General features: G+C 44.8%; 1 protein-coding gene across 50 annotated transcripts in view; it reads left to right on the top strand.

Annotated features, from left to right (window-relative positions):
- Positions 1-227: 227 nt before the first annotated feature.
- MAP4K4 (mitogen-activated protein kinase kinase kinase kinase 4) overlaps positions 228-23,116 on the top strand; it is a 173,308-nt gene continuing 150,419 nt past the window's right edge. For 43 of the 50 annotated variants that reach the window (XM_060309675.1, XM_060309696.1, XM_060309674.1 and 40 more), the window contains exons 1-2: positions 228-396; positions 743-808. In XM_060309675.1, the coding sequence (XP_060165658.1) occupies positions 340-396; positions 743-808 (123 nt within the window). In that variant the 5' untranslated portion in view covers positions 228-339. Of the gene's footprint in view, positions 397-712; positions 809-23,116 lie in introns of those variants that run through there. The other 7 variants (XM_060309693.1, XM_060309672.1, XM_060309654.1 and 4 more) reach the window with 2 other exon arrangements.

The following is a 23,116-nucleotide window of genomic DNA, read 5'->3' as shown; positions in this document are numbered from 1 at the left end:
GCCGCCGCCCCCCGCCGCGCGCCCGCCTCCGCCTCCGCCTCCCGGTCATCTTTGTCTGGCGGCCTCGCGCTCCGGGCTCCACTCTCGGTGGCGCCGCGGCCCCTGGTCCGGGCCGCTCGTGCAGGCGCGCGGCGGGGCGCGGGGCCGGGGCCTGAGGCGCGGGCAACGCCCGGGGTCCTGCCGGCCGCCCCGGCCATGGAGTGAGCGCCGCCGCCCGCCCGCCCGCCCGCCGCCCCCGGCCTCGCCCGCGGGCCCGCGCCGCCCTCCGGGCCTCCGACTCCCAGAAACACACCAGAGACCGATTGATTGTGGCCGGGTTTTGGGTGCCCAAAAGGGAAAATGGCGAACGACTCCCCTGCAAAAAGTCTGGTGGACATCGACCTGTCCTCCCTGCGGGTGAGTGGCGGCCGCGGGGCGCGGGGAGCCGGGAGCGGGGAGCCGGGGCCGCGCCCTGGCCGGCCGGGTGCTCGGGCGCCGCCGCGGGCAGAGCCGCGGGCGCGGCGGCCCCTTTGTCTGCCCGCGTTGGCGGGTGCGGGGCCCGGGGCGCGACCCTCCGCCGGAGCCGCCGCCCGGGACCCCGACCCCGCGTGCCCCGACCCCCATCGCGGCTCTCGGGCGCCGGCGACCGCGCCGGGCGAAGCCCACCTCTGTGGTCGCCGCCCTTTCTCTCCAGCTGCCCCGCTTCTTTTATTCATTGTTGTGCTGCTTTCCGATGCTCACCCCTCCCCTCCTTCTCCTCCAGGATCCGGCTGGGATTTTCGAGCTGGTGGAAGTGGTGGGAAATGGCACCTACGGACAAGTCTATAAGGTCGGTGTGGGCGCCTCCTTTGTTTCCCGGGGACGGGTTGAAACTTCTGGTCCGGGGGCGACGGGGAGGCTGATGGATACGCCGCCGCCCGGCGGCCACGCCGCTCGGCTGAAGTTGGGAGAGGGGTCTCGGCTCGCCGTCCCGCTGTTTTTCAGCAGAGTTTATATGCACACTGGCCTGAAAAGACCTCATTTCCTGGCTCTCAGTTAAGGAAATAAGCTCCACTCTTAGGCATGCACTTTTCTCCCATAAAATGGGCAAAGCATTTTTGCATCCGACAACCTACATTTTTCCCCGTCTTTCCCAGATCTGGCCTTCGGAGTTGGTGTGTTAATTAAAATTCAGTAGAGGCAGGCCTTGCTTGTGATTATCCCAAAACACTGCCTTGGCTTCCTTGAGAATTGTCTTCGTGTTCCCTCGTTTGAATGCTCGCCAGGCGCCCAGGGAGCGTAGTTCGGTGCTATTTGCTTCTCCTTTATAAGCAGCGTGCATTCTACTGATGGGTACATGTTTTGGGGAACCGAGGAACGGTGTGTGTTTGGGCAACAGGAGCAGGAAGACTTACAGTGTGACGATTATACGGTCTGAATTCCAGGAATAACCTGTTTGACAGGTGTGTAATTGAAACAGAAACGAGGCAAAGCCCAGGAGTGGAGAGGGTGCCCAGACTTTACACCCACCCCAGGTCTTTCTCTTTTTTTTTTTTTTCATACCTGCCCCCTCGCCCCCAGCAGTAAATGAAACTAACAAATCTGGAGACTCCGAGTCGGCTCTGAGTAGCTGACACCTCATGAGACTAACCCGTGCTGCGTATTTTATCCAGTGCACATTCTGGAGTTTATGAGCAGCTCTAGGTAATGGAGGCGCAGGCCTTGAACGTTTGAAACAGAACGTGAAATTCTCCCTCTCCTGATTTGTTTCTTATTACTGAACGCTTTCTCAAAGTTATCTGCACCGGGGGTGTTTGGTAGCTGTTAGTAGTGTTTTCTAGCTGGGTACAAGGTTGGGATAGAATAAAAAAAAAAAAAATCTTATGAAGCAGGGCTTTGTGGTTCGCTGTGAAGAATTGTCATTGTCTCATTAAAAATGGAGGGGGGGGGTTGGAAGCTGACTGTAGACATTTTCTTCGCCCAAATTAAGTGTGGATCCCATTGTCTGTTTTCTGCTCTGAGAATAGGGTTTCTCTATCTCTTGAAAGCCTCTCCCCAGCCCTGACTTCCCCTGGCCTGGGCTGTGTCCCGGCCTGTGGCCTGAACTGGATGGAGTCAGTATTCTGAGGTGATCTCAAGTGAATCAGCATGTGTTTTGTTGGTTAACTGTTGGGGCCGGGGCCAGATTTTTGAATTTGAAAGAGAGCCCTGTGAGCTCAGCCTGCCGGGCTCAACTGAATTTGGAAGCTTTTGGAAAATTTTGGAAAAGATTGTGTTGCAACTCCCTGAGTGGTCTGCTAACTGGCTGAAAGATGTTCTTTCCCAAGCCCCAGTGTTTGTTTAAGCACCAGTCGGTTTTTTCTAACCCAGTTTTTCTGGCCAGATTCGAGTAGTGAGTGTGCCCTCGTCCAAGTGAACTAGCCAGAGCTTGTTTTTGACCTGGTTACACAGTAGTTGGATTGTTTGCATCTTCTTTGGTCAGCGTGGATGTGAAGGCTGGTGAAGTAAACCAGAAGCCAGTGAAACCTGAACGGGTCTTAAAGGGTTTAAGAGCTGGGGGTTCTTTATAGGAGCAGGTGGGGGGGATTCACTGCCGAGGGTTTCCCCTCCTCCTTCCCCCTTCGGTTTCATCCCCTCTTCCCCCAGTCTTTTGAGATAGATTTGCTGAGCACAACATTTGGGGGAAGTTGGGGTCCCCAGCATTTGGGGATCGTGGCAGTGACCCGGCTCTCTGGCTCTCTCCCTATAAAGTCAGTACAGTTGAGGAGAAATTCTCAAATTATGCAAACCCGAGGAATTAAGCAATCTGTGCAACCGTGCCGTACAATCACGAGCAAGAGCGCTTGAGATTCTGCTCGCCTGCAGTTGTTTTATTATTATGGAGAATTTGAACCAGACACTAGGGAGAGAGAGATCACCAGTTTAGCAGTTACCAGCACGTGACTAATCTGGTTTTGTCTGTAGTCTTCCTTCTCTCCATCCATTATCTTCACATAAAACCCAGATACCATTTCACCCATAAATGCTTCAGTATGTATCTTTTTTTGTTTTTTAGATAGTCTCAGTGCTGTTCTCACACCAAAAAAACGAATTCCTTCCTATCAAACATTCAGGTTTTTTTAAAAATTGAAGTATAGTTGACTTACAATGTGTTAGTAAGGTATACAGCAAAGTGATTCAGTTTTATATATATATAGACACATATGTATGTGTGTGTGTGTGTGTGTATATATATTTATATATATATGTTTATGTTTTTCAGAGTCTTTTCCCTTACGTGTTATTACAGAATATTGAGTAGTGTTCCCTGTGCTACACAGTAGGCCCTTGTTGGTTATCTATTTTATGTAGAGTCGTTTGTATATGTTCATCCTGAACTCCTAATTGATCCCCCCCCACTTCCCCCTTCGGTGACCATAAGCTTGCTTCAGATGTTCAGTGTGAACATTTTCCTGATTATCTCATACATATTCTCTTACTATCACGAGAAGCTCTTTCATATTTATGAACTGATCCTGGGAAGTTTAGTCTTAGAGATGGTGGCAATAGCAGAGACAGTTAACATTTCCATTCTCTCTTCTCTTTAAATGTGTACTTTCTAGAACCGTTTACATCATGCCTAGGAGTTTAGGAATTTTGTTGGTACGATTTGCATATGGTGCTTTTGGGATTAGATTATTGACACTGTAGCATTTGTTTACTGTTGCTAAACATCCACTAGTGTGACTAGCATCAGATTTTGGAAAATACTTGTGTCTAATTTGTTTTTTATAGAGAAGCTTTTTTTTTTAAACATAACTTTAGGTGAAACACCTGTAAGCTGAACAACCTGTAGTCCTAATTTATTTCATTGTTATATTTTCTGTTTTTTGTTTTTTCTATGAACCTTTTTAGTGATTGTGGTTGCTTATTTTTAGAAGACTATGGTTACATGAAGTGAATGAGTCGAGAGAGGGAGTTTTCTGAGTTTTGATATGTTCTATGAAAATGGCTTTCTTGGGGATAGTTTATAATTTTCTCCATCTGACAAAAATGGTAAAGAGTCTGGGTATAGTTGAACGGTATGTAACTTTACCTTTGAAACAGGAGCTGAGACACAGGCTGTATTCTATTTAGAGAAATTTACTTTTTGCTTTAGATTTCTGAGAGATCACAGGGAAGGATACTCAAAACTGTGAAAACAATTGCGAATCTCTGTCCACAGGGTTTCATTCAGAGCGCCATATATTCATAACAGGGGTGTCTGTAAGATGATCTGGTGCATGTGGAGTAGATACGGTCAATTTTAATTATTTTCGTCAAAGGGAGAAACGATAATGTGAAAAGTCCAAGCCAGAAATGATAGATCAAAGCTTGTTTTTGTGTTTTTGGAGTTTGTTATTTTTAACGTTTATTTGGCCATTTTTGTTTTTCCCTTGGGGTGGCTACTGTTATTTTGCATCTTGCAAGCATCCAGTGGCCATTGTTCCAAAACGTCTTGGCTAAAGGCAGGAAAATCCTGCATCTGGAATGGCATGGTAGGGGCCCGAGGGGAAGTTAGGGAGTTGAGAATCCAGCAGGCTCACTGCCTCGAGTCAGGGCTTACTCACAGGCCAGATGGAGAGAGCATCTTGACTCTGACCCTGTCTGACCCTGTCCTTGGAGGAGAGGGCCTTGGTGGACTGGACACCTTGAAGGTTGAGGACGAGGCTACGCTAGGCCCGAAGATGGTAAGCCGAGCTAACCTGAGAGTCGGCCACCTGTTAGGCGCTGTGCTAATGCTGTCCCCTTCTTTTACTGAAGAAAGGGGGGTATGTGTGGCCAAAGGGCTGAGGGTGACCTTTGGGAATGGTAGTAGGGCTTGGGGGTAGTGGGCATCTCGGGAGGGGTTATTCGTGTTGGCATCGAGGAGGTCCATCATTCCCTGGCATTGAGGGGCCATTGAAAGCTTTGTCGGGATTGGGGATCCCTGGCGGTAGGAGCCTTGGTCAGGGGAACTTTGGGGAAGGAGCAGGTACGGTGGTTGGCCTGGGGCAGTGGTCTAGGAGAGAGGAGGGGAAGGAAGGCCAGGGCAGGGCAGTAGAGAGAAGAGTGTTGGGGTGAATTCTTGGGCTTTCCTCCTTGCTAAATCCACTCCTTCTCTGCAGGCTTTGGTGTGACCCTTTAAACGGGTCCACTGTTTGCCTGCTAGATTAGGAGGAGCCTTGGGATTTGTGCAAGTGCTAAAATTGCTTTCGATTGCCATGTAAATTGTGTAGCTTTTAAAGATCATCTTCGTAACGTTTTGGGGCAAGCACTTAAACTTTAGGGAGGGGCGTTCCGCAAATGTTGCTTCGTCAGGGTGACGCCTCTTGTTCTTAAATGGAGGTAAAGACATCCACTGGGGCAAAATAAATTTTGTAGAACTAGATGTTTTCCTTAGGAGGAGGTTTGATCGGCCTCTGAGTGGCATGTACGGACTTGTTCTGAGACACAAGAGTCCCTTCACGCTGGAAGGATTCTGGCCCTGGGTTAAGGGAGGGGGGATGAACCAACCCTGTTGAACACACATAGGTGTGTGGCTCTCTTAAAAAATATCATCCCAAACTTCCAAAAACTGTTTTGGCCCTAAACTAAATCAGGAACGTCAGAAGCCTTGCAGAAAAACCAACCAGCAGATAAAACCCTGCTCGTGATAGTTTTTTAACTCCTTATTGCTTGAAACTCTGTAATACAGTGTTTATTTGCATAGCTTGCAAGCTTGTATTTTGCCTTTTTTCTTGACCAAGTTTGGATCTATGTCTGTTTCTACATATTGACATTATCTGGGGGCACTTTTGGTACAGTGTGTGTGTTCATAGATTTTTGTGGATTGGCCTTTGAAAAGCAAAGACGATTTCTGAAAAAATATATCCTGCTCTGGAGGTAATGAATCCCTGAGCAGGTGTGCCAAGCCAGAGAATAACCTAAGGAGTTTCTTTCCCAGGGAACTAAAAATATTATAAACTAAAATACATTTTAGCCTAGAGATGGGTGCTTTGACACATGCATTTCTTACATGGTCTTTTGTTTCTCTGCTTTCTTAGTAAATAAATACTTGCACCTGCTTGTGAACAGCGTCTTGAGCCAAGACATTGCCCACCCTCAGAGCATCAAGTGCTTTCCATCTCTCAGCTGCACTAGGTTTAGATGCCTGTGCTTCTTATCATTAGTAACAGTGCTTTCACTTTTTCTCTATTCTAATGATTTAAATTGGCAGACAGCAGTGCATGTAAATGATTGTGCAAGTGCACTGCTTTCAGACCCAGGTGGTTCCGGTGCCGAAGCAGGACTGTTGCCCAGAGGGCAGCACTGATACCTGATACCCTGGAAACTTCACTCTCATCAAGGAAAATGTACAAAAGTTGACTGTGTGGCCATTCACTGTATTGGAGTCAAGAACTTAATTTACAGTGAATTCTCAGGATCAAACACTACCTATTTAGAATTTGTGATAATTTTACGGGTCAAAACAATATTAGGTCACCACCTCACCTTTTAAAAATCAGTGTTTTAAAAACTTTGTTTCTCGCACAAGTAGCTAGCTATATAGCTAGCGGCTTGTGGGTCATCCTGTAAAGTACTTGCAAATAATTGCTTTGAATATTTACTACAGATTTTTTGTGAATTCAAGTTGGTTTTAATACTACTATGAATTACCAGTGTTAAAATATTAAGATATATTTAATATGTAATTTGGGACCTGATTACATAGTCACTGGGACGTGATTATCAGAGGGTAGAGATTACCTAGTACTTTTGGAAGATTTGATTGACAGTTATTTTGCTGTAATAATATGATAACACAAGAATTGAATCAGGATACATTTTTTGGACTTAGGGAGGGATGGCCAGGAAGAGAACGGAGACCAGGGCAATGTTATATTACCAGTGACCAGCGTGGCAGCCAAAGTCTTAGGTTTTTATGATATTCTGTTAGGAGTCTGGCTCGGTGATAAAAGTCCGCTGGCATCATTCAGAAGAGAAGTGAGTGATGTGTTGGCAGGGATAGAGTTGCGAGGCCCTGTTTTCTGTCAGAATTTCAAAAGGGAGGACAGAATGATAAGTTTTAGGACTTCTCAAAAGTTTTAAAAACTGGGATCTTAGAAACTCTGACATCTGCGTAGCATTGTGAGGAACTTAGAACTAATTTGGGGACACCAGTTAACCATACAGGGCTGGTTTCCTGCCACTTACAGTACTCACTGTGCTGCTACCCGAGCTGGGCCCTGCCTGCCTGGTCACACAACGGTGCAGGAAGCAGGCAGTGTGTTTACCCTCCAGGAGTGCAGGGAAGACGGGGTGGACACAGCGTGCCAGATGTGTAACATCAGATGTGTACCATCCTGTGATGGCTCTGTCTCCCCAGGCCCTCCACCCAGACACAGCCCATGTGCCCGACCCCAGAGAGCTTTCCAGCCTCCGCAGGGCTGAAATAGTTCAAACACGTGACCAGAAAAGCGAGGTGAAAAAATAGACACAGAAAATGCCAGCCTGAATCTTTTCTTTTAATATTTATTTTATTGAAGTGCAGTTGACCTACAATGTTGTGTTAATTTCTGCTGTACAGCAACGTGATTCAGTTATATATATTACACACTCTTTTCATATTATATACACATTCTTTTTCATATTCTCTTCCATTACGGTTTATCACAGGATATTGAATGTAGTTCCCTGAGCCATACAGTAGGACCTTGTGGGGTTTTTTTTCTTTTTTCTTTTTGGCCGCATCGCGTGGCATGCGGGATCTTAGTTTCCTGACCAGGGATCGAACCCGGGCCCCCTGCAGTGGAAGCTTGGAGTCCTAACCACTGGACTGGCAGGGAATTCCCAGGACCTTGTTGTTTATCCATTTCTATATACAGCATCTTTTTGTTATTAGAATCAGAGGGCATCATGTCACCCTGTCAACTTGCTATAAAAGTTTCTCCGCAGTCGTCAGTTTCTGAATTTACCTGGTTGTACCCCAGTCAGCAGAGCGGACCTGCGGGGGCCCTGAACTGGCAGGGTCGAGTCTGCACAGGGCTCTCTGTGAGCCCTTGGGCTGATGTGTTGCATTAGCGAGAGAACTGGGGGCCTTGTCCACGAGGAGGAGGGAGCTGGAGCCCAGGCTGCTTCCCTCTTTCTGCGGAATTGGCCCTCCATCCCTGGGGCATTGCAAGTATCTCAGATATGGCCAAGTGTTGACAGGTTTTCCTATTCAATTTTTAATCTTAACTAATTTTTAAATTATTAAAAAGGAAAAAAAACCCACTTTTGTGCTATGACTTAAAAACTTTCTTTTCATTATATGGCAGATAGGACCTTCAAACACTTGCCAAAGTTAGGAATGCACATAGTTGCAGTCAGGTGACAAACTAAAGTTCTCTTATCAAAACTTGGCGTTGTCCTATCCCCAAGGGACATCTATTTTCTTTTTTTTAATGTCTTTTTTAAAAAAATTAATTAATTTATTTATAGCTGTGTTGGGTCTTCCTTTCTGTGCGAGGGCATTCTCTAGTTGTGGCAAGCGGGGGCCTCTCACTATCATGGCCTCTCTTGTTGCGGAGCACAGGCTCCAGACGCGCAGGCTCAGTAATTGTGGCTCACGGGCCCAGCCGCTCCGCGGCATGTGGGACCTTCCCAGACCAGGGCTCGAACCCGTGCCCCCTGCATTGGCAGGCAGATTCTGAACCACTGCGCCACCAGGGAAGCCCGACGTCTATTTTCAGTGCTTTTAGTTGCTCCATTTGAAGTTGACTGCTGTATTTCTAAATTATACGCTTACATGGCTTTTTCTTGATTTATCAGTTTTGTACACTTACTGACTTCTTGGGACGGTGGTTACAGTTCTTGAACTACTGGTGTGGTCCCACGTGAAGAATCAGCTATTGTACTTGTCCCCCTCCCTTAAATGAGTATATCATAATTTGGGGTTACAATGATAATTGTTTGTATTATACTGTTTATCTCTGAGCCAAGCAATCTAATATGATTACATTTTCTTTTTTAAACACTCCTTCCCCCTTGCGTTGCCTTTTTCGTTTGCTTAGTTTTCCATGTACTTGTCATTACCTTCCACCTCAAACGCCCTGAAAGTTAATATCAAGTACCTAGCAAAGTTCAGCCTTTATCAACAGTTTTTCTGAATACTTGAACACGTTAGATGACTCATTGTTTCAGATAACCTGTAGATTCTGCTTTTTTCTCCCTGGAGGGGAGCTGGCCAGGTATGCTTGGCCTCCCACCTTGGTGCATAGCTCTGCTCCTGGACCATCTGTTTCCTGGATGCCACAGTCTTTTTTTTTTTTTTTTTTTTTTGGTGTACTGCCTTTCTTTCCTGAAGCACATCCTCCAGTTGCTTTGTAAGTAAGGGTGCCTGGGGTGTAAAGGTTTTAAGTCTTTGGATGACCCAGAATGCTTTTGTTCTTCCTTTACGTGGGATTTATATGTTAGTGGGTGGAAAATATTCTAGGGTGAAAATTCATTTTTGTCTTGGAATTTTGAAGTCATTGGTCTTTTGAGTGTGACCTGTTTTAAACTTCTTTGGGGAAGCTTTTAGGATATTCTCTTTATTCCTGGTGTTCTTAGATTTTATGAGTGTCTTGCGTTGTCATTCGCTGTTCCAGGTGCTTGGTTAATTCTTTTTCTTAGGAGCTGCCCTTTTTTTCTGGGAAATTTTTTTTTCTTCCCCTCCAAATTCCCTGCCTTCTCTTTCTGAAAGTCCTGTGAGTCACCTCTTTGATTTATTTTCTTATCTTTTCCTCTATTTTTGTCTTTTTGTTCTACTGTTATGAAATGTCTTTGACTTTCCATTTCAATATTTCTATTGAATTTTTAGCTTTGTCATATTTTTAATTTATAAGAGAAGCCCTCTTTCTCAGTTTTTTAATTAAAAAAACGCGTCTATTCTTTCGTGAATTTATCTGATTTCTCTGAGGATACTGAGTGTAGATACAGGTATTTTCTTTTGGTTGGTATTCTTGTGTCTCCGGCATTCCCCCCCACCTTCCCCATTTCCTCCAGATTTCAGTTTTCCTCTTTGTTTATTTGGGTTATTTATTTTTTTATTATTTGGCCATGCCATGTGGCATGCGGGATCTTAGTTCCCCAGCCAGGGATTGAACCTGGGCCCTCGGCAGTGAAAGCCTGGAATCCTAACCACTGGACCGCCAGGGAAGTCCTGGGTCTTTGTCTTTAACGCTGAAGATTGTCCTTAAATACTTGGAGATGGGTGACTGCTCGTATTTGACTGAGGCACTAGCAGTGACTTGGAGGCTGCTGACTGCTGGTAATTCAGTTTAGGGAGTGCAGGTGGGCCCAGTATATTCTCGTGGATGGGGAACCCCAGTGCTGAACATCTGAAGGGCTTTTCTTTGGGGTTTCTCGAAGAAGAACACCCAGAAGCTTTTCCTGCTTGGGGGCCGTGCATGTGTTTGTTGGCCTGTGGGGCTCAGGTGGAGGAAGGAGGCTGGAGATGTGCCGTCTGATGTCTTAGCTTTGCAGCCCTGTGGCTTGCCGCTTTCCCTCCTGTCCTCACATCTGGAGCATTTCTCCTTCAGCTTCTTCAGGGCCTGAACCTCTGGTTTCCTAGACTGTAAGGTAGAGAAAGGGGGGGCCTGGGGCGCTGTGCCACCAAGTGTCCCCTCTCCTCATTTTAGCCTCGTACTTCGTTTGGTATCAGTTGCTTCCAAATGAGGATCTCCTCAGGGTTCTGTGCAAATTGCCTCACTTTTGGTGTCCCCTCAGTGGGCACTTAGATTATAACTTTTTTCTCTTTGCTCCATCCATTTAAAAAAAAAAATATTTATTTACTTGGTTGCACCGCGTCTTAGTTGCGGCAGGTCGGCTCCTTAGTTGAGGCACATGGGCTCCTTAGTTGGGGCATGCAAACTCTTAGTTGCGGCACGCATGTGGGATCTAGTTCCCTTACCAGGGATCGAACCCGGGGCCCCTGCATTGGGAGCGCGGAGTCTTAACCACTGTGCCACCAGGGAAGTCCCTCCATTTTTTTTTTAAGTCGTTTTTTTTCTTGCATTTTATTTTATTATTTATTTTCTTTTGGCCGCACCTTGCCGCGTGCAGGATCTTAGTTCCCCGACCAGGACCGAACCCGTGCCCCCTGCAGTGGAAGCGTGGAGTCTTAACTGCTGGACCACCAGGGAAGTCCCTGCTCCATCCATATTTTAGCGGTCAAAACCTGATAGTAACAATCTGTGCCGTCATTTCTTCCCCTTGATCTCTTTATGCTTCTCATAATCATTTTTATGGGAATGAACCCCTGTGACTCATGTGATCAGTCCCCCAGACCAGGAGTCAATTAGAAGTTGCATCTTTGATTTCACACCTGTGGTTTTGTTCAGGCGTGGGCTACTTTTCATCTGGAGCAGTAACCACAAAAACAGCAATGCCAACAACAAAAACGAAAACAGGAGTGGAGCAGCGCCTTAGGGCTGATACTTAAAGTGGGAGATGCAACCCAGGGACGGGGGCCGTGCGGGCGTGCTGGGTGGGCATCCCCAGGCTCACTGCTGTCCCACACCAGCCTCCAGGAGACACGGAAGTTTGTTCAACGGGTTTGTTTTTTAAACAGCTTTATTGAGGTGTATTTTATATATCACGGAATTCACCCGCCTCAAGCCTGCATTTCAAGGGTTTTTAGTAGATGTACTGAGTGGCACAGCTGTCCCCACAGATCAGTGTCCAGCACTTCCATCGCCCTAGCAAGATCCCTCCTACCCTTTCACAGTGAACCCCTGTCCCATCCCAGAGCTTCAGACAACTGCCGTCTATTTTGTCTCTATAAATTCGCCTTTTTTGAACATTGCATATAAATAAAATCATGCCACGTGTGGTCGCTGGTGTATGATTCCTTTCACTTTGCATAATGCTTCTGAGGTTTGTCCATGCCGCTGAGCGTGGTAGTTTGTTCCTTTTTATGTCTGGATGGTGTCCAGGGTATGGACGGGCTGTGTTTTGTCCACCAGTTCGCCAGCTGATGGACGTCACAGTTGTTTCTAGATTTTGGCTGTTGGGAGGAGTGCCTTCAGCAGGTGTTTGGGCCTCGCATCTCAGATGCTTTCAGAAGAGTTGCACCTGGGAGCCTTACATAGAAGGAGAAAAGAGGGGGCATGTGTTTGCTCGTGTCTACCCCTTTCTCGGCAGCATAACGCCACACCTCCCGGTTCTGATGACACGGCCGCCTGTCTCTGCTTCCCTGAAACCTTTACCTTCCCCACTCTTAGTATTAGTCATCACTGCATTTAGGTCATTTCTTGAAACATCTGAAAACAGTTTATCGCCATAAAGACAAACTGTTCACTATCAGTGAGGTCATTGGTATCAGGAACTAGACCAAACCGGTTTTTCCTTCTCACATTTTATTGGGGGATTCCATTGTCAATAGTCAGCCCTTTGCCATGTGATGCTAAAGACTAGAGTTTTCCTTTATCTCAGACAGAAGCTGTTGACTCACCGGGATTTGAAAAAATAAAACAAAATCTAGTATCTTTGGTCAGAAGGACATATACCAAGTTAAATAAATGATTTGTTGTGTTACATGGGGGAATACAGTTGCTCATTTGATTTTCTTCAGGTGTACCTTTTAGAGTATTTTTCTCATCTTACATTCTAAAGAAAAATTTTTTTGAATTTTATTTTATTTATTTTTTTATACAGCAGGTTCTTGTTAGTTATCCATTTTATACATGTTAGTGTATATATGTCAATCCCAGTCTCCCAATTCATCATATCTCTTATTGGGGGCTTCAGTGCATTCAGATCAAATCTAAATTTAATGTTAGTGTACTTCTGGAAAATTCTTATACTTAGAGCTATATTCCTACCTGTTTATGATACTAACTGAATACTGTTGACAGCCAGAACCGTTGCCCCAGCAGTAACTCTGGGACCCTCTATGTAGTTGCCGTGTAGTTTTGCTGACTATTCAGTTTGGAGATCTCAAGTCAAAGACTGAGTATTACCCAAGTCAGGGTTGTGCATCCAAGGGACACGGGTTATTGGGACCCGAGTCAGGCAGTGAGGGTGGCTCAGGTGGCGCAGGATTCACTGAGCGTGCTCGTTCCCCCGCGGGGCCTGCCTGCAGTTCTAGGCCTCTCCTGTTTGAACTTGGCATCTCCGTGTGTCCACGTGCTCCTCATCTGCTCTTGTTGCCCCTTCCCTTCGTTGCCAGAAAAGACTTGTGAATGTTCAGCTCTTTACTCTTTAGTGACTTGGGGGCTTAGTATCTGGTTTGTGTGTTGCTCTTTGTGAGATATCTGAGCCTGCTCTGCTAGGCAGCTCTCCTCTCAGTCCTGTTACTCTAGAGCTCGCTGCGGACGTCGCGTGTGCCAGGCATCCCTCAAGGCTCCTTGCTGGTGGCAGTGGACAAGAAGAGCGGTCAGCGCGTGCCTTGTGCAGCACGTAGCTTGAGGAGGAGGGTACTGCAGATGGGGAAGAGCGGCCCATGGGAGTGGATAGCTAAGCTGGACCTGATAGGGTGGACACGTGGTACGCAGTGAAGCTTTATGGTTTAGATTCAGAGGCTCTGGTTGAGGCTGAGATGGGCGAGCAGCTGGAGCTGATGGCTCCTCATCTTGGTTAATAGAACTCTGAATAGAGATAGGAGGGGTGTGTTCCATTGATTATGGTAATTGCCTGTCCCTGTCAGTTGCCTGGAGCGTCTGTCTCTTGGCAGGCCTCGCATCCTTTGTCTGCTGCTGGTGTGGCGTCCGGACTGTCCTGAGTTAGGAGTTAGCAGCTCTTGGGCGAGCACCCTCAGCATCCCCACAGAGAGTAGGGTGGGGAGTGCGCTCTCATCACACCTCAGGGCGTCCTGTGAGCCACACGTGGTGCTCATACTTGGAGACGGATGGCCCAGAGAGGGGGAGACACATCGTGGGATGGTTACCCGCCGGACCGCCGACCTTAGGGCTGCAAGCGACCTCTGTGAAATGGGATCACTGGTGTACAGACAGCCTTAGGATACTCAGATAGCTTTTAATAAGTTTCTGGAGTTCAGGTTATACAAGGAAATGATTTCAAAGATGAGGTTTTGCATTTCTTTTTAGGTGCTATGTATGTGCTTTTTGATAATACAGATAAAAGATAATTTTCTTTTCCCGAGCTTACTGAGTAAAATGGTCTTGTGGGCTTTTTTGAAAAAAATTTAATATCGAGTGAAATATTTCTAACCTTTCTCTAATCACACTGGAAAAGACCTTTTTAATTGCTAATGCCAGCCATCAAAATGTGAAAAAAAGTTTGTTTTATTTTGTTTAAACAAGGCCTCTGTCAGTCATCAACCCCAAGGTTGAATTAGACATTTCATCAGTTTGCTACTCAATGAGCTGAAAATATATATTCTCTTTTTTACTTACTATATGAAAAAAGTGATTTAAAATGCTAAATTTTACATAGGATGTTGATTTGTTTCCCTTGACCTTTCTTCTTTCATTTCTTTCTGGCTCTTTCTACTGAGGACTTTGTCTCTTTGGTAGTTTGTCTTTTCCCTTTTTTCTTTCTTTTGAATTAAATAATTGAGTGTTTTTTGTGATTCCATTTTCTGGCTTATTGCTGTAACTTGTACTTGATTGTTTCAAACATTACTTTAGGGTTTACAGTACATACTTGTTACCTTCAAATCGTAAATACTTCATATGTAATATAAGGACATTACAGTAGTATCACTTCTGTTTCTCCCTACCTGGCCTTATAGTATTTTGTTATATATTTTACTTTTATATATGTTATAAACCTCAAAATATATTGGTGCTATTTTTGCTCAGTTAGCTATCTTTTTTTTTTTTTTTTTTTTTTGCGGTACGCGGGCCTCTCACTGCTGTGGCCTCTCCCGTTGCGGAGCACAGGCTCCGGACGCGCAGGCTCAGCGGCCATGGCTCACGGGCCCAGCCGCTCCGCGGCATGTGGGATCCTCCCGCACCGGGGCACGAACCCGCGTCCCCTGCATCGGCAGGCGGACTCTCAACCACTGCGCCACCAGGGAAGCCCAGTCAGCTATCTTTTAAAAAGATATAAATAGTAAGAAAAAACCCTAATACATGTACCCATGTGGTTGTTAGCATTTCTGGTGCTTTTCGTTCCTGGTGTAAATCCGTATTTCTATCAGGTACCATTTTCCTTCTGCCTGAAGGACTTACGTTGTCATTTTTTATAGTACAGGTCTGCTGGGTGATGAATTCTTTCAGTTTTCGTATGTCTGAAAATTTTTGTGCTTTTGATTTTGAAAGAATTTTTGCTGAGTATAGAATTCCAGGTTGCTATTTTTTTCCCTTGTCTTAGAGATGTTACTCCACTGTTGTCTCACTTGAATTGTTTCTGCTGAGAAATTTGCTGTTCTTATTTTGTTCCTTTTTACATGTCTTTTTTTTTTTCTTGTCCTGACTGCTTTTAAGAGTCTCCGTTTACCCCTGGTGTTGAGCAATTTGATTATGACGTGCCCTGGTGTGCTTCTCTTCACGTTTCTCGTGCTTGGGGTTTGGGAGCTTGGGTCTCTGCGTTTAGAAGTTTCATAAAATTTGGAAGATTTTTGGCCGCTGTTTCTTCAGTTCTTTTTTTTCTTCCCCCCTCACTTCTCTTCCCTCTTCTTGGTCTTGGGGACTCCCACTGAATGTTTATTAAGCCACCTGAAGTTGTCTCGGAGCTCACTGATGTATCTTTTTTTTTTTCTTTTTGTGCTTCATTTTGGTTAGTTTCTTCTGCTCTGCATTCATGTTAACTTTCTTTTTCATCGTGGACTCTGCCATTAATTCCATCCCACGTATTTTTAATCTCTGGTGTTGTATTTGCATCTCTAGAAGATCTGGGTGTTTTAAAAATATTTTCTAGATCTCTGCTTTTGAGCATATGCATACAGTTATAATAGCTGGTTGAGTGTCCTTGCCTATAGTTTTAATATCTATGCCAGTATTGCGTTGAATACAGTTATAATAGCTGGTTGAGTGTCTTGCCTATGATTAATATCTATGCCAGCACTGGGTTGGTTTCGATGGATGGTCGTCACTGTTATGTTTTCCCGTCTGGTAATCTCGGCGTGGATGTGAGACATGAACTTTACCTTGTTGGGTGCTTCCTATAAGTATTCTTGAGCTTTGTTCTGGGGTGCAGTTAAGCTACATGGAAATAACTTGATCCTTTTGTGTCTTGCTTTTATGGTTTTTGTTAGGGAGATCTGGATCAGTGCTCAGTCTAATGCTAGTTATATCCCACTGCTCAGGCAAGACCTCTCTGAGTTCTCAGTTGCCCATGATTTATGAGTTTTTCCATTTGTTTAGTGGGAACAGGCACTATTTCCATCCGTGTGAGCACTTGCACTGTTCCATCTAATCCTTTTGAATGTTTCTTCCCCCCAGCCTTGGTAGTTTCCTTTGCATGTGCTGATCGTTACTTGGGTGAACATACAGGAGACGCTTTGCAGAGCCTGGCGGTTCTTCTTTGTGTAGCTCTCATTTCTGGTATTCTCACCGGAGCCCTAGCTGTCTAGGTTTACCTGGACTCTTAGCTCCCGCTCCTTAACTAAGGGAGTCTGCAGAGCTCTGCTTGGGTTTCCTCTCCCTGTGCCGTGCCCAAAAACTCTGTAAAGGGAGTAAGTTCAGGCAGTCGTATGACTCGCCTCATTTGTTTCTTATCTCAGGGATCACTGTTCTTTATTGCTTGATGTCTAGTTTCTTATCTCAGGGATCACTGTTCTTCGTTGCTTGATGTCCAGTTTCTTGAAAACCTTTGTTTTGTAAATTTTGTATGGGTTTGTTTTGGTTGTTTCAAGTGCAAAGGTATATCCAGTCCCCGTTAACACCATCTTGGCCAGAAGTAGATGTTCAGCCGTTCATTCATTAGGAGGCATCAGCAACACGACACACTGAAAACAACCCCTCCCCACTTCTTTGATGGGAATAGTAGGAGAACAACCTTGGATTTCAAAAACACCACTTAAAAAAAAAAGATTTATTGAGACGTAATTCAAACACCACACTGTTCACCTATTTAAGGTGTTGAGTTCAATGGCTTTTAGTATATTCCCAGAATCATGCAGTCGTAGCCACATTTTAGAACATATTTGTTGCTGCAGAGAAGAAACTGCATATCCCAGTCCTCCTATCACTACCTTCCTCCCTTCCCCCACCTCAGCCCCAGGCTACTACTAATCTACTTTCTATCTCTATAGATTTACCAGTTCTGGACATTTCATATAAATGGAATCAAACAACTTGCGTTCTGTGAACACTTAGCATGTGTTCTAGGTTCATCCATGTTGTCGTATGTGTTGGTGCTTCTTTTCTTTTTGTTGCAGAATAATATTCCATTGACTGGATATACTGATTTTACCTGTTATTCAGTTGATGGGCAGGTGGATTGTTTCTACTTTTGGACTATTAGGAATGATGCTGCTATGAACATTTGTGTACAAGTTTTTGTGTAGACTGTATTTTCATTTCTCTTGGATGTATATCTAGGAGTAGAATTACTTCTGTCATGTGGTAATGACAGAGGAACTCAGTTCCTTTGGAGGAACTGCTAAACTGTTTTCCAAAGCAGCTGGACCATTTTACATTCCCACCAGCAGTATATGAAGGATTTGGTTTCTCCACCTCCTTTTGCCAATACTTGTAATTATCTGTCTTTTTAAAATTACAGCCAACCTAGTCGTATCTCATTTTAGTGGTTTTCATTGCTTTTCTCTGATGACTAATGATGTTGAGTATCTTTTCATATGCTTGCCGGTTATTTGAATATCTTTGGAGAAATGGTATTCAGATCCTTTGTACATTTTTAATTGTGTTATTTGTTTTTCAGACTTTTTGATTTGTAAAAGTTCTTTATGTATTCTAGATACAAGTCTTTTGCCAGATGTATGACTTGCAAAAATTTTCTCCCATTCTTTTGAGTTGACTTTTCACTTTCTTGATGGTGTACTTAGAGCACAGAAGTTTTTAATTTTGATAAAGTTCAATTTATTTCTTTTGTTGCTTGTGCTTTTGGTGTCATATCTAAGAAACTACTGCCTAAGCCAAGATTATGAAGATTTACTCCTTTGTTTTTCTTTTAAATTTTTAGCTCTTATGTTTAGCTCTTTGATCCACTTTGAGTTAATTTTTGTGTAAAATGTGAAGTAGGGGTGCAGCTCCATTCATTTGCATGTGGATATCCAGTGGCCCAGCACTGTTTGTTCAAAGGACCATTCTGTTCCCACTTAGTTGTTTTGGTACGCTTGCTTTGGTACACTTGTTTTGGTACCAGTTGACCTTAAATGTGAGCGTTTCTGAACTCTTTTTTTTTTCATTTTCTTTCTTAAATTTCTGGACTCTAAATTCTATTCCATTGATCTCAGTATTTATCCTATGCTGTGTGCGGGCTTTCTCTAGTTGCGGCGAGCAGGGGCTACTCTTCACGGTAGTGCATGGGCTTCTCATCGCGGTGGCTTCTCTTGTTGCGGAGCATGAGCTCTAGGCACGTGGGCTTCAGTAGTTGTGGCATGCGGACTCAGTAGTTATGGCGCATGGGCTTAGTTGCTCCACGGCATGTGCGATCTTCCTGGACCAGGGCTTGAACCCGTGTCTCCTGCATTGGCAGGCGGATTCTTAACAACTGTGCCACCAGAGAAGCCCATACACTGTCTTGATTACTATAGATTTGCGGGAAGTTTGGAAATTGGGAAGAGCGAGTTCTCCAAATTTGTTCTTCAAAAGGACCTGCTGGGCTTCCCTGGTGGCGCAGTGGTTGAGAGTCTGCCTGCCGATGCAGGGGACACGGGTTCGTGCCCCGGTCCAGGAGGGTCCCACATGCCGCGGAGCGGCTGGGCCCGTGAGCCATGGCCGCTGAGCCTGCGCGTCTGGAGCCTGTGCTCCGCAACGGGAGAGGCCACAACAGTGAGAGGCCCGCATACCGCAAAAAAAAAAGGACCTGCTGATTTTGCTAATCTTTTTCCTAATGACTGACCCTGGCACATACTTTCAAGACACTTTTTTGGCACTTGACACAAGCTTTGTGAATTGAGACTTACTCCTCTCATGATGAAAGATTTTCTGTTTTGCAGACTAATGTCTTCATACGCATGTCCATATCACACAGATGGTAGACCCCCCCCCCGACTGCCCCCCTGCTATGTTTGTGAGAGAACAAATCTAGAGTGTCTCGATTCCTCTTCCTCTTGTAAATGCATTAAGGAATAATTTGATCATGTCACTGAATTCTTTCAAAATCTTTATAAATTAAGTATCATATAGCATAGAAGAGGGGAATGTAAACCATGTAAGGAAACGGAACCAAGTCAAGCTATCTAGATATGAAACAACTCTACCTAGATTATTTTATCATTTCTTATGAAATTTTCACTGTAAAAAGTCTATTCCAGAATACGTACAAATTACATACCTAGATAACATACCATCACTATCAGGAAAGTATAAAGAAGTATGTTTCTTAAGGAAGATCAAAGACCCTGGCTCCGAACCACTAAGAAATAGTTTGCCTTGAACCTCAAGTGTTGATTAATCAAAAATTTCTGTTAAACCAAAGTCTTTGGTATGCTTAAAGCATTTCATCTAGGAGGAAGGATGTGCACTGTGAGCCCAGTATTTCAGTTTGACAACGATAAATGAAAAAGTTCCTACCTCTATCACCGGAAGTGACAAATACCAAAGGAGCTTTTCATTGCAATTACGCTGAAACCCAGCTGGCCTTGGGACAGAGCAGGTTGTTGAATATCTTTAGCAATTTCACTCATACGATGCAGATGAATCTCAAATCCATCCCAGGGTGATGCTCTTAGAAACCATGGTGACTTCAAGGCACTTTGGAAATCTGATGGTGCTACGTGAACGTTAAATAATGGTCTTGTCAGATTTAGTTTAACACTTATTATTTGTATACTCTCAAAACATAGTTTTTATTTAACTTTTTAAACTGCTTGTTTATAAATATTAGCAAAAGAGGAACTACGCAGAACACAGGTTTCACCTGAGCAACTTGCTCAGAGTAAATTACAGGGAAGGAAGCTTTTGCTAAAGTGCATTTCCTCTACTTGTGAAGAAACTGTTGAGAAATAAACTTTAACTCTGAGAAAATTATGCCATCTCTCTGCAACGTGTTTATACTTAAGGGACATAATTATCTTGTTTCAAATGAGGTTCTTTGAAGAAAGAACCCCCTCAAGAAAGCCCCTCTCCCCGCAAAAGACTCTAAGAAATATATTCCACAACTCTCTTCTGTAGCTAATTGTAAGAACTCTGATTTCAGCAGCAAACTGGGAAAACTATGCTTCCTGTGAAGTTCATCACTGATATCAACCAACCCTGAATAAGAATGGGAATTAAAACTTTAAAAAATTTAATTAATTAATTATTGGCTGCATTGGGTCTTCATTGCTGTGCACGGGCTTCCTCTAGTTGCAGCGAGCGGGGGCTACTCTTCGTTGCGGTATGCGGGCTTCTCATTGCGTTGGCTTCTCTTGTTGCGGAGCACGGGCTCTAGGCATGCGGGCTTCAGTAGTTGTGGCACGCGGGCTCAGTAGTTGTGGCTCGTGGGCTCTAGAGCGCAGGCTCCGTAGTTGTGGCGCATGGGCTTAGTTGCTCCGTGGTATGTGGGGTCGTCCCAGACCAGGGATCGAACCTGTGTCCCCTGCACTGGCAGGCAGATTATTAACCACTGCGCCACCAGGGAAGTCTCAAAACTCCTTTTAAGAATCATTCGTGGAGTTCATTTGACCACTCTGACAATTATGTCCACACGTAGTTGTTGAATGTTAGGGCTCTAAGGAGGCTTGAAGATGATCTATTTCAAACTTTGGTAAAAGAATGGGTCTAAGATTTGTTCTAAGGGACTCCAGACCCCTCCCCAAATCAGAGGCCTCGTCAGTCACAGAGATGGGACCAGAACCCCTCCTCCCAGCTAAAAATCAGTTTGAAAAATTACTTGCCATCCAACGTTTCTTCTATAGGAATTCCTCAGTAAGTTTTTCGTTTTTCAGAGAATGTGGTAAGAATATGGGGCCACGAGAACCATAAGAAGAAGTGTAAGTGAACCCCATACCTGTACCAGTTTGCTTGGGGTCCCACATGCAAAGGCCATGGACTTGGTGACTTAAACAACAGACATTTGTTTTCTCATGGTTCTAGAGTCTAGAAGTCCAAGATCATGGTGTTGGTAGGTTTGGTTTCTGCTGTCTGGCTCTGCCCTCACATGGTCTTTCCTCGTGTGGGTGCCTCCCTGGTGCCTCTTTGTGTGTCCACACTTCCTCTTAGAAGGAAATAACTTTGTGCTTGTAAGTACTAATGGTTTATTAACTAATAAATTAGGAATTTCAGTTTTTAAAACTAAGAAATACATGTGGTCTTCTATTCCGTTATGTAGCATGTCCAAACCCCCCCCCCCCCCCAGATCACTACAGACTCTGTTCTAGAGCATGGAGATACAGAATTGGCAAAAAAGACACAGTCCATGCTTTCATGGAGTTTAAGAAGACACAAAATAAATATATCAGGTGGTGAAAAATGCCTCTTTCAGTTGCCTTTACTGGGTAACAGGCCACCCCTGAAACTTAGTGGCTTAAAGCAACCATCATTCTATTTGCTCAGGATTCTGAGGGTCAGCACTTGGGGCTTGACCAGGCTCTGCACGGTGGTTCTTCTGCTGGTCTCTCCTCCAGCCCCTTAGGCCCCCAGGCAGCTGCGGTCAGCTCACCAGGGGCTGCGGAGTATGAGTCCAGGGCTGGCAAACTTCTTAAGTGCCCTGTTGTTTTCTCTGTCGTGTCAGTTCTCTCTCTCTTCCCTTTGTCCTTCATTAAGGAAGAGTCAAAAGGTTTTGGATATTGTGGAAGGTTCCATTTTTCGGCATTGAGATGGAGAGATAACGCTGACCTTTTTAATATCTTCGTTTTACAAAAAAGTCTCATCGGGTGGGAGAGAGGGAGACGCAAGAGGGAAGAGATATGGGAACATATGTATATGTATAACTGATTCACTTTGTTATAAAGCAGAAACTAACACACCATTGTAAAGCAATTATAACCCAATAAAGATGTTAAAAAAAAAGTCTCATCACCCATTAATTGCAGTGTTACCACATGTCTTGCTTTACAGCTGGGAGTTAGGATTTTTTATCTGTGTGTTTGGATGGGATGATAATAGGAAAGGGATAAGTCCTGTGTTGGCTATGGTTTTAGGAGCTCAAATGCCTCGATTCATGTGTGGCAACACTAGACCTGCTTTTCTTAGCTCAACAGGAAATGAGAGTCGGGCCTGGAGGAAGTCATGCATCCCCACCTTGTAGTTGGCAGGCTTCTCATTGGCTGTTTAGGAGAGTAAGTGAAGTTTACTTCCTTCCCCAAAATGCTGATTATGCAGGGGAAGTGAGATCCATCTACAGGTAAACGAACCAGATTGTGTCTGATGTGGTTACGTGTCAGAAGATGAAGTTTGAAGATGAGTTCAGTTCTTAGGAAGAATAAAACAAATGGTGGGATTTGAGGGTTAAGTGCCTGAGGTTAAGACTCTCTTACTATGATGCTTAATTTCTTTGCGTGAATTGATTTTTCCCTTCAGTGGGTCAGACACGTGGGGAGTGTCTGGGGTACGCCTTCTGCAGTGTTTGAGAGTTGATGGTATTCCGCAGACTGATTCTGGTGGCTTTAGAAAAGAATGAGGATGTGCTAAGCTCAGTGAGGACTCATTAGCCTCTGATACAGTAAGGTGATCGTATACATTAATGGAAATGGACAGGTGGAGACTCACCAGAGAGAAAATGCTGACATTGCAGGCTGGACGGATTTGTGGGAGGTTTGGAACCAAAATGATTTATTTGAATTAGTAAAGAGGGGACATCTTGACAGTGTGTTCAAAAAATAATAGCTATCTTGAGTACTGACTCCACGAGGTTTTTGTGTATATGTTTCCTCATTTTTATCCTTAGGTCACATACGAGTAATTTGTGAGGTTGAGTAACTTGCCTGTAGTGACATAGCTAGTGGGCAGTGGAGAAACTGGGCTTTAAGGCCTTTCAGTCTTGACTTAAGTCTAGCACTTACCCGTTTGCCAGACTGTTTGCCAGGGTATTGGCAGGTTGGGTCCATAGGTGTGAGCAGGCGGGAGGGCTTGGGGCCCTGGGTGATGCTGGGAAGAGGGGTGGCTGGGAGTAGGGGTGGGAGCGAGGGGCAGAGGAGGGCAGA

Source organism: Globicephala melas, chromosome 12 (assembly GCF_963455315.2).
Source record: "Globicephala melas chromosome 12, mGloMel1.2, whole genome shotgun sequence".
Lineage (NCBI taxonomy): Eukaryota > Metazoa > Chordata > Mammalia > Artiodactyla > Delphinidae > Globicephala > Globicephala melas.
This window is presented reverse-complemented; position numbering and strand designations above follow the sequence as displayed.